The 11,899-nt window shown below is 44.4% G+C and overlaps 1 protein-coding gene across 1 annotated transcript; it reads left to right on the forward strand.

The window, feature by feature from the left end:
• Positions 1-1,310: 1,310 nt before the first annotated feature.
• si:ch1073-13h15.3 (all-trans-retinol 13,14-reductase) lies at positions 1,311-10,156 on the forward strand. Its single transcript, XM_068724826.1, has 12 exons — positions 1,311-1,476; positions 2,011-2,193; positions 5,555-5,693; positions 5,985-6,087; positions 6,936-7,131; positions 7,219-7,416; positions 7,764-7,883; positions 7,993-8,131; positions 8,232-8,341; positions 9,272-9,438; positions 9,709-9,868; positions 9,959-10,156. Exons 1-12 carry the CDS (start codon positions 1,311-1,313, stop codon positions 10,108-10,110), a joined length of 1,833 nt encoding a protein of 610 aa, XP_068580927.1. The 3' UTR covers positions 10,111-10,156.
• Positions 10,157-11,899: the final 1,743 nt, after the last annotated feature.

The raw sequence follows: 11,899 nt of genomic DNA on the forward strand, positions 1-11,899 counted from the left end.
TGAAACTGGTATTTCATCAAAAACATTTCATCCTACATGTCTCATTTAAAATGTCGCCACAGTTAAACCGTTTGCTCTAAACGTGTTACACTGTCCAAAAGACATGTCTGAGTTCTCTCTACTTCTAGTCATGGTTGTGCAGGTAAAAACAAGGCCACCGAGAGAAAGACGACCGGAGAGACACGTCTGTAGTACAAAGACGTGTCTCTCCATTGTGAACTGATGTCTGATGAAGTTCCAAGACCAAAATATTGTCTGTAAGAGATCAGTGACACTGAAAATATGGCGCTCTCTCTGTCAGTGACATGAGGTGAGGTTGGTGTCTGGTGAGGCTCTGACTCTACATCAGTCAGATTTACAAACATATGAACCCAATAGAGAAGCTTCAATCACCATTCAACTGGCAGCCTGTACATTGACTACTGGTTGTTTCTCATATCAGCATTCTTTACACACACACACACACACACACACACACACACACACACACACACACACACACACACACACACAGGTAAAGTACATATTTGATTCCATTCTTTGTTTTTTACTTGTCATGATGAGCCTCACCTGACCACACGCCCCTGCTACCTGCACAACACATGTCGGATGAACATGTGCAGCAAAATGCAAGCTGTGACTCGTGAAGCACTTTACAACCTGATCAAAAGAAGGGATGACTTTTCACTCATGGCTTCTGGAAGGCTTGATTGAAATAGTCATAAATCTTTACTTGCATACGTGAGCCTTCGTCCATTTACCCACACAGCCCAGTGGCTCAAAAATAACCCATTTACAACATCTCAGCTCTGAAAGCATCTTTGTTCACAATCATGCAGTGGAACTACTGTGATTTCAGCTGTACAGCAAGACTGTTGTAAAAACAGTCATCCTGAGGCACTTTAGAAGGAGCAACAAATTGGTGCTGGGTGTGTGCAACAGTCTGAAGAGACGAGAAACAACCAGCTCTCTCTTCTCCTCCAGTCTCATGTCCTCGGCGTGGAGAATGTGCCATCTGCTCTGCTCTTTGTGGAGTCAGAATTTCCAAAATATCATGAGTTACACGTCCTTCCTGAACCTTGATAATCGCCTCTCCTCCTCTCCGCCCTTCACTTTAACCATATCCTCCTCTGCAGGCTCTCCCTCTTTTTGGGGGAGAGCCTTGTTGGAGGATTTCTTATATATCTGTCTTCTCTTACAAACTGTTCTCTTCATCCTCCAGTCCTCCCTCATCCCTTCTCTTTTGGGCTTATTCTCTCAATCTACCTCTGTGTTTTCTTCCTCTCCTCTCCATCCAGCTCTCCTCTGCCATGTGGTGGTGGCTGCTTGGTGTTTTGAGCTGTGTGCTGCTGATGGTGGTCATCATCTTCTTCGTGACCACTGGGAAACGATACACGGTGTTCAGTGAGAAGTGCCTGAGGCCACCGGGACCCTTGGTCACCGACAGCCGGCAGAGGGACGATAGGCTGAAGAGAGGTACGGAGAGTTGTTTCTGATGCAGAGTCTGGAGTCTTGATTATTGGCCGATATTGTCCTGTCTACCAAAGCTTTGCATTATCCTTCAACATCCCACTGGTTAAGAGTTCAACAACTATTTTCAATCACACACTACATACAAGTGTTATCCTTTAAATGATTGTTGGTAGGGCTCGTGAGAAACGGGTAACAGAGGCTTCATCTCCAGCATGAACAAAATAATACAGAAGTCGTTTTCAACCAGCTCCAGATGGTCAATCAGCTGCATGTTTCCAAACAATGACTGCAGGAATAGTGTTTCTGGGGGTAAGTTTACCCCTCAGATTTCACAGTTTTACAAGCTGATATGACCTGAATCACAGTATTTGTACATAACTAGTTCTCTGTTGCATCCTTTTGACTGCAGATACAGTCTATGATCATTGTGGTAGAACTAAAAACCTCCATGTTCAAGATGTCAAGAAAGGCTTCTTGAGACCAGCCGGCAGTCTTTCCACCAGACTGGTTGTAAAATGCAGCCTTTGCTCCCTGCAGGGTTTCATGTGGACCGCGTTCCCCCGGCTCTGGATGCGGTTGTGATTGGCAGCGGTGTCGGAGGTTTGACAGCAGCAGCGCTTTTGTCCAAAGCCGGCAAGAGGGTTGTAGTCCTGGAGCAACATGATCAGGCTGGAGGCTGCACACACACCTTTCAGAATAAGGGATTTGAGTTTGATGTGGGTAAGAAGACGAAATACATGGATACACACACATCAACGACGTAGATTTGTATAGAAAGTGCATGATCATAATGATAAGATGAAGGTTAACCCACATACTAGATGGCATGGTGAGCAATCCAGTTATCCTAATGTGGTTGTGTTCAGTGCATTGAGTCATTTCTTTTAAGCTTCATTGAGTAATAGAGAAACTGTGCTTGAACACAAACATTGTGGTGAGTTACAATGAACCAGAGCTGTGATGACTGCTTTAAGACAATACAGTGATGCGACAAGTATGTGCTCCCACTATGAACATGTCCAATATGGTTTCATGTACTTTCATCTATTTGTAGCACCAAAGCTAATGCTGTGAAATAAAGCGGCCCTGAGCCAAATCCCACTGAAGCCAAACAGCAGCACTGAGCTGCGTCTGTTCAAAAGACGAGTGCAGCTTTAGATCAGCGGCGCTCTGTAGACCTATCTCACTATAACAGAAGCCTGTTCTAGTGGTGATCGTTTCAAAATGCATGCTCATTAACTAATCCCGCAGGTAAATAAGAAATTATGCTTCTGAATTAATAATTCATGGGGAAAATGACTAATTCATGCTTTTAGGTCCATTTCACTTCAGAGACATGTCAGACATGTATACATGCAACAACACTGCATGTTATCCAAACTGCTCATTTGAATGAGCCCTAACTATTTTGGCACCCCCCCCCCCCCCCCCCCAAATACAGTTTTACCAGAATACCCACAATAACTTATTGACCACCATTTCTACTACTACAGAATTTAATTTTGAGTGTTAACATCAATGTGGTGATAAAACAATGGTTGTCAGGACAATCTGATGAAACGGAGCTACTTGGATTTCATGCAGTAGTTACAGTAGAGTAGATCCATTGGATTTTGCCTGTTGCACAACTGTATTATCTTCACATACTTAAACATAGGATCAATAAAGACTACATTTATATGGAGCCTTTCTACATTCATACACAGATAACAGAGGCTGCCATATCAGGTGCCACCTGCTCATCAGGATCTAATCTAAATACTCACATCCACACACTTACAAGCTGATGGCACAGCTTTTGGGAGCAATTTGGTGATTGGTGTGGTAGAAAATATTCCCATACCCGCTTTGCGTGAGTCTTCTAATGCTGAAATACATAATACCAAAAACCAGGTTGTCTTTAAGTATTTATTCTCTGCACAGAGAAGGTTCAGTCATCACACAGAATGCGTTCAGTCTCAGTGAGGAAGAACCAAGAAGAAAGTGAACAAGCTTTCTTTATACTGAGCAAAGGTGGCCAACGGTACAGACATCTCAGTCTCAGACTTCTGGTCTCAGACTAATGGAACAACATTCAAAAACAAACAGACAGCAACCAAAACCAGCGGCCCAAAGGCCGTGGTGCTGGAACATTCTCATACAACACAGTTAGTTATCTTCATGAACAGAGAGGGAGAATTCTTCTTCTGCTCAACAGAGACACGCTGAAGTCCAACAAAGTCCAGAGCAAAGTGACTGATGCATGAGTACAATATACTGAGTAGAAATGTATACTACGTAGAAAATACCATTACATTGGTATGCCCAAGAACACATGGACATGCAGACTGGAGTAGAGAGAGGTTGTGTAGTAGGAGGGGTTGTGTAGTAGGGAGGGGTTGTGTAGTAAGAGGGGTTGTGTAGTAAGAGGAGTTGTGTAGTAGGGAGGAGTTGTGTTGTAGGGAGGGGTTGTGTTGTAGAGATGAGTTGTACTGTAGGGAGGGGTTGTGTAGTAGGAGGGGTTGTGTAGTAGGAGGGGTTGTACTGTAGGGAGGGGTTGTGTAGTAGGAGGGGTTGTGTAGTAGGGAGGGGTTGTGTAGTAGGGAGGGGTTGTGTAGTAGGAGGGGTTGTGTAGTAGGGAGGGGTTGTGTAGTAGGAGGGGTTGTGTAGTAGGAGGGGTTGTACTGTAGGGAGGGGTTGTATAGTAGGAGGGGTTGTGTAGTAGGGAGGGGTTGTGTAGTAGGAGGGGTTGTGTTGTAGGAGGGGTTGTGTTGTAGGGAGGGGTTGTGTAGTAGGAGGGGTTGTGTAGTAGGAGGGGTTGTGTTGTAGAGAGGGGTTGTGTTGTAGGAGGGGTTGTGTAGTAGGAAGGGTTGTGTTGTAGGGAGGGGTTGTGTAGTAGGAGGGGTTGTACTGTAGGGAGGGGTTGTGTAGTAGGAGGGGTTGTGTAGTAGGGAGGGGTTGTGTAGAAGGAGGGGTTGTACTGTAGGGAGGGGTTGTGTAGTAGGAGGGGTTGTGTAGTAGGGAGGGGTTGTGTAGTAGGAGGGGTTGTGTTGTAGGGAGGGGTTGTGTAGTAGGAGGGGTTGTGTAGTAGGGAGGGGTTGTGTAGTAGGAGGGGTTGTGTAGTAGGAGGGGTTGTGTAGTAGGGAGAGGTTGTGTTGTAGGGAGGGGTTGTGTAGTAGGAGGGGTTGTGTAGTAGGGAGGGGTTGTGTTGTAGGGAGGGGTTGTGTAGTAGAAGGGGTTGTGTAGTAGGAGGGGTTGTGTTGTAGGGAGGGGTTGTGTAGTAGGGAGGGGTTGTGTAGTAGGAGGGGTTGTGTTGTAGGGAGGGGTTGTGTTGTAGGGACAAGTTGTTTTGTAGGGAGGGGTTTTGTAGTAGGAAGGGTTGTGTAGTAGGAGGAGTTGTGTAGTAGGAGAGGTTGTACTGTAGGGAGGGGTTGTGTAGTAGGAAGGGGTTGTGTAGTAGGAGGGGTTGTACTGTAGGGAGGGGTTGTGTAGTAGGGAGGGGTTGTGTAGTAGGAGGGGTTGTGTTGTAGGGAGGGGTTGTGTAGTAGGAGGGGTTGTGTTGTAGGGAGGGGTTGTGTAGTAGGAGGGGTTGTGTAGTAGGAGGGGTTGTGTTGTAGGGAGGGGTTGTGTAGTAGGAGGGGTTGTGTTGTAGGGAGGGGTTGTGTAGTAGGAGGGGTTGTGTTGTAGGGAGGGGTTGTGTAGTAGGAGGGGTTGTGTAGTAGGAGGGGTTGTGTAGTAGGGAGGGGTTGTGTAGGGGTTGTGCTCTTCCTGCTGAGCTTCAGTTGCCCCATGGAGTAATTAAGTAATTTAATATCACAAATTAGCTGTTTGTTGGCACAAATTGATATTTCAATAAAAAAAATGTAAGAGCACCGCTTATTAAGTCATGAGCACATGTTTCCCTCCTTTACAGCTGCACTGTTACAATACAGTTTTACATGATCCTCAGCGGTTGCACAGCTTTCAACACTACTTTGTTTCTTATCTGAAGTTCCAGCATTTATGTTTTCCCGCTGTTTTGTTTTTTTGGCAGCCCAAAAAAAGTGAGTGATTTAGTTTGTTTTCTGTTTTCCATTTTAAAGCACTGATTTTACCCCACCAGGTATCCATTACCTGGGCCAGCTTCACGAGGGCAGCCTGCTGAGGGTTGCTCTGGATCAGATCACAGAGGGACAGTTGCAGTTCACACGGCTGGAGCAGCACTTTGACACACTGTTCCTGGGTCAGCATGACCAGCGCAGGTGGGAAACATAATGTCCTTATGATTATTGGACGGTTAAGTGGTTTCTTTCTTTCAATGGGTTTTTCTTCACATTAACTCATTACCTGGAGTAATCAACAACTCTACAACAGACAAAGCCTGACATGAACTATATGTCTTACTAACAAGTCTCAAGGCTCCAAACACACCCATGTTTAAATGTCTTTATATTTCCACACTTTTGAGGATAAATCCTACCTGGACCCGAACTAATCACAACAACATGTCCAGCCATCTCTGACCCGCCATTCCTTACTTCTGACAATCTCAGGGAGTACCATATCCATGCAGGGAAGACTGAGATGGCAGAGAACCTGAAGAAGCAGTTTCCAGGAGAGGAGGAGGCCATTGATGAGTTCATGAGATTGATGAAGGTAAAGTGGGAGGAACTTGTGTACAAGTTACATTTATGACAAAACTCGGTTGCTCTTCAGTTTCTTTCATGCTACCACTAGTGGTTATCCTTTACAAGCACAGTATTGGCTTTCACTGCTATGAAGATGACACCCAACTGTATGTAGCTGTTGCTCCTGATGATCTAAGCTCCTTAATGGACTGAAAAATGCACTTCTACCAACTGCATTCACTAGGAAGACAAGAACTGACTTTTAACATCCATCTTTCTTGTTGTTTGACTCTGTGTTTGTATAAAATGTTTTACGTTACTGCCGTGGGTCCTGCTGTTACTGCAACCTGGCAATGTTGAGGTTTTGAGTTTGAATCGGCTTGACTATTCATGTAACTACGGTATCTAGAGCAGTTTGTAGCTTGTGATGGAGGAAATGGATAGCAATATGACACTATTAATACTACAAGTTTTACAAACTAGTAAAATAAATATTGTTTATTGATCCATCCCAGATTGGATGATAAGAAGCTGATGTAGTAGTGATGTAGTACTCCTCTACATACTGTAGTATGTAGAGGAATGTCATTCAGGGAGCAGTAAACCAGTAAATCAGTCACTGTATCAATTCTCTTGCTGTGGTTTCTGCGGTTGAACCAGCATGAACTCCACATGCAGCTGCAAAGAGCTGTGCACGTACAGCAGACCGGCTGCCCTGCCTCTGTCAACCTTAGCAGCTCGGCTTCTGTGGTGTTTACGTTGAAAACAAAAGAGGCAGCTGTGTTAAAGCACCTTTATTGCAAACACTACATTTCCCATATTGAAGATGTTTTATAAGTAAAGTATATTGTGTGTGTGTATGACCTCCTCTTGTAGCTAGCCTCACGGCGGACGCCACTCATCGCCACCTTAAAGATCATCCCTTATTGGCTGGCTAACTTCCTGGTTCGATCCGGCCTTTTGAATGTCATATCTTCAGTGTTCCGCCTAGCTGCAACCAACCATTCAGAAATGATGTCCCGCCTCACAAAAAACAAGGACCTGCAGGCACTGTCTGCCTACCTGTTCTATGGTGACACACACACACACACACACACACACACACACACACACTCTCCCTGAATCCTCCTCAATGTTTTCCTTATTTGTGTCATTTTAGGTGTCCCTCCTAAAGACTCCAGCTTTCTCATCAACGCTCTCCTGCTTCAGCACTACAAGCGTGGTGCGTACTACCCACGGGGGGGCGCCAGCGAGTTCGCCTTCCACATCATCCCTGTCATTCAGCAGGCGGGCGGCGCTGTGCTGGTCAGGGCTCCTGTGCATCGCATCCTGCTCAACCAGCAAGGGAAGGCCACCGGTGAGAAAGGGAGGGTGTACAGGTTCTGTGCTGCACTGGCCTTTTCCACAAAAGTGTGCACAACTCTCTCTGCTCATGGGAATCCACAGAGAGACACCCATTGACTGCCTATTTAGCATTTCAAATTCAAAAGCCTTAATTGATAAGCAAGCTCCAAGTCACATGACTTGACTAATAACTGAACAAAGGACATTTCCCACACCACAGCTATAAAAGGATTGATTCATTGTTAGGTTTTGGGGAATCAACTACCACCAAGCCTGATGTCCAAACCCTCTACTAACAGGACACAACATGCAAGGCTGGATGTTTCCTTGGGATTAAATCTGTGTGTACGTGTGTGTCAGGTGTGACGGTGCTGAAAGGACAAGAAGAGATTGAGGTCCATGCCCCTGTTGTCATTTCCAACGCGGGAATCTTCAACACCTTCCAGAAGTTTCTGCCTCAACCCGTGCAGGACAGACCAGGTAACAGCATGGAGCTGCAGCCACTAAACCTTATACTGCACCTTTTTTCTTACTCGCTATCTCTATCTCCTGCGTACTTCCTGTAATGTGTGTGTGTGTGTGTTTGTAGAGATCCAGTCGTTGTTGGGTCTGATGCGTCATGGTATGGGTTCCTTCTTGGTCTTTGTTGGTTTGGATGGAACCAAAGAGGAGCTGGACATTGTTTCCACCAACTTTTGGATGTATAAAGACAATGACTTGGACTCACTGTAGGTTTTTATATAAAAATATACATTTTGATCATATTTTAGTCTAACATATCCCATGTTATTTCAACACATCCCTGTGTGTGTGTGTGTGTGTGTGCAGTATGGAGCGTTACTCCTCTCTGAGCAGAGAGCAGGTATTGGGAAACATTCCCATGATGTTCATCACCTTCCCGTCAGCTAAAGATCCTACAGCCGCTATCAGACACCCAGGTAACTAACCCTCACATGGACACACATGGACACACATGGACACACATGGACACACATGGACACACATGGACACACATGTAGACCTGCTTGTTAGTATCGGATACCCCCGTCCACTTGTGCCAGCAACTTTGTGACTTTCAAATCCTTTCCGGTCGAATATAAAGAATTTGCTAGAATTCTTAGAGAGTTGAAGTGAGTTGAGGTAGAATTGAACTATTGAAATGACACTTTGGCTACTAAATGTTAACGCTCATGCTGTGTTTAAAAGTTGGTGTAATATAGTTAACAGACATGAAATCTACAAACATGCAAGGAAAGAACTTTAGAACTAGGATGAGATTCCTCCCAAAGAGGAAACAAACTAACAATCAGATCAGTTATAATGACGCTCCTTTCAATTCTGTGTTTGGAACAAGATCAGAGAAATTGAATATCTTGCATATATATTTACTCGTGTTAGGAATCTTTTGACGTAGATGTTCAATGCACTTTGTGGAGCCGAGCCACAAACACTGCATCTGTGTTGTGACTGTCCCATAACCCTTATCTTTTCTGTAGCCCTGATTAAGCTACACTGTTTTATTTTATTGTTATTTATTATGTTTAGGCATCTTATTTCTTCATATTTAATTGAATGTATTTACTTTTCTTTTTTATTTACTCTAAATATAAAAAATAAAAAAAGTGATTTGTGATCTCTAAATACTGTAGCATTGCTCCAAAAACCTGAAATGGGCCTTATAGGAGTTGTTGTGTTCTGAATGCGCTGTATCCCCGTCTAAAGAATGCGCCCTGAACCTGAGTGACACTGGCATGTCCCACATGTCTTTAGCGGAAAATGCTCCACTCAGAATAAAGCCTAATTCAGAACATCCAAACGGAGTCTGATGTTTACATGAGCCATACAATAGTCTTCTTGTCTCTCTGCAGGTAAGTCCTGCATGACGTTGCTAACCATGGCTCGCTATGAGTGGTTTGAGGAATGGGAGGGGACAAAGCTTGGCAAGAGGGGACAGAACTACGTGGATATGAAAAACGGTATGGCCCAAGAGATGCTGGACTGGGCACTGACCATCTTCCCTCAACTGCGGGACAAGGTAATGTCTTCCAAGCGCAAGGTTCACTGACTAGCTTTATTCCTCAGTGAGTGGAACTCAGGTGTCACCATTCTACGTGCTGGGCAGTGGTGTATGGTCGGATTCATATTTTATCATAGAAATTTAAGTTGTTCTTTTTGTAGTTTTCTTCCCCGTATTTACACATTACCAGTCCAAAATATTGCTCTGTCTCCAAACTATATTTGTAAGGTCAAAGAGGCTGAAGTGGCATCTGTTCTGTCAGTGAATAGCAGGTGTGTTCATGTTCAGGTGGTGATGGTGGATGCTGCCACGCCTCTCACTAATGTCCACTATTTGGGTGCTCCAAGAGGGGAGATGTACGGTGCTGAACACAACCTGGAGCGCTTTACCCCAGACACGGTTGCCAGGACGAGACCGCAGACACCGATCGATGGACTCTACCTAACAGGTGACTTGACTGACGACAGCCTCATCTGGTCTGGATTCCACAGAGAGTGGTGTGCCTGCTTGATGATCCTGTGTGTGTTGGTGTGTGCAGGTCAGGATGTGTTCTGTAACGGCATGGCTGGCGCGCTGCACGGTGGACTGCTCTGCGCCTCTGCCGTCCTCAACCAGATCCTCTACATCGACCTTCTGGTCCTGAAGACTCGCCTTAAACACAAACAGAGAAATCACAAGATGACCTGGTAGCGACAGGGCTGTAGCGGAGGGTAAACATGCGTAAGCAATGTTTCAAATTCTCAAATAGCATTGACACAGCCTACCCTGAGCTTTCACACAGGCTTTAGGTCGGGCGAGGCAGCTTTCCAGCACATTTCAAACACTCGTTTCTGTTGTAGATTTGAGGATAACTTCAGTTCTTTGTTGAACACTGTAGCCTCACATCGGTACCAGCAGCAACCCAGTACCCATCCATCCATCCTTTGCAAGAACAAAACACACAAAAAAGAATTACAATTCAAAAGGACTGACATATGACATCATCAACGTGCTGCCAACTGGCTCAAATAATAGTAACATAGTATTATATAGTTAATTATATTATATTCATATTATATAGTTATAATTAATAGTCATTCAAAGGACCACAAAGTAAGTAGCCCCTTAAGCCACCCAGGTTAACCTGGTAGTTCAAGTATAGCTCATATAACCTAACTAGCAGAATCCGAGTAGCTTTATTCACCAAATGTACACAGGAATGTGACTAAGTGACACTGCGCAGTAAAACTACAACAGGTCAAAGTTTAAAAGGCACACTAGCTGCAAGTGCCCTCTCATCCGCATGCTACAGGACCTCTTTCACAGCTTTTGGCATGTTGCACAGCCTGTAATTTAGGGGTGATTTTTTTGCCCCCGCCCACATTCAGTGAAGACCCGCCCTACATTGCCTCTGATTGGCTCGGGCTTGTTGCCTTCTTTGCAGAATTTGTCACTGAATTGATTTGAACTCGGATGTAGAAGGCTTAAGGTGCTCTCATATTAATTTGATGAAGGAGAAGAAAGAACCCGATTTGACAGGAGTCAGGTGATGAGAAGACTTATATTTTATCATGTATCATGTCAGCCAGCCTAACTTCAAAACTAAAAATTGGAACCTATTTTAATACAGGGACTAACGCATAACAACCATATTTAAATCCACTGTAGCCCACAGTTAACTGTTGAATTAATAATGAACTGCATTGATTGATAATAATAAGCACAGCTGATCATAAATACTTCACTGGTTTGTACGGTGAAGTTATCAGTTAGCCAACAGATCATAAGGAGTCTTGATTAAATGAATAACTCCAGATCCACTTGTTTGCTTTGTCACAGCCTTCAATGGCGTGTGAAGATCTTCGTCATCAGCGACGTGTGTTGTTGGCTCGGCATGCATGTGAAGCTCGTAGCTAAAAGATTCTTTTTTTTCATTTTCACAAGCTCAACGATAAACTTTCATGTCCAGACATGGTATTTCATGCTACAATTTGTTTGTCCTATCCATGTCCCAGACAAAAGATCGGACTAAATATTCTGCTACCTGCTACTGTTGCTGTGTGAAACAATCACCAGTAAACACTAACCTTCAGGGCTTCGCTGCATCACACTAGGTTTTCACAATTCCTTTACAACTCCTACATATATAAACACATAGCCACAACTGTACCATTGCTGGATCTTTAGAGCTAACTAGCATGCTGACATTGGAAGCATTGTATCTGCATCATTGAACCATCAGCATTGCGAGCATGCTGATGGTTCAATGTACCTTACTGTGGCCTCACAGAGCTGAAGGCTCTGTAAGTTGGGGGGAGGTATGATTGAATCAAGTGCAGAAGATAATCATCGGCATATATCATCCTGAAGCCTCTACACTTCTGTTTCACTTACACTGTGTTCTGCTAAATGCTTCATGCACTCATATCTGGCTCCAGGAACACGAAGCTGCCTGTATATTTGGACTTCCAATCATACGTTCATTTGGAATCAAACTGCA

This window comes from Cebidichthys violaceus, unplaced genomic scaffold (assembly GCF_023349555.1).
Source record: "Cebidichthys violaceus isolate CVI_PGR_0920_01 unplaced genomic scaffold, fCebVio1.0.p SCAF_32, whole genome shotgun sequence".
Classification (NCBI taxonomy): Eukaryota; Metazoa; Chordata; class Actinopteri; order Perciformes; family Stichaeidae; genus Cebidichthys; species Cebidichthys violaceus.

Coding starts and splice junctions, on each gene's coding strand:
- si:ch1073-13h15.3 (XM_068724826.1), top strand. CDS start 1,311: ATGTGGTGGTGGCTGCTTGGTGTTTTGAGCTGTGTGCTGCTGATGGTG. Junction 6,088..6,935: donor AGTTCATGAGATTGATGAAG/GTAAAGTGGGAG, acceptor CTCCTCTTGTAG/CTAGCCTCACGGCGGACGCC. Junction 9,869..9,958: donor CGATGGACTCTACCTAACAG/GTGACTTGACTG, acceptor TGGTGTGTGCAG/GTCAGGATGTGTTCTGTAAC.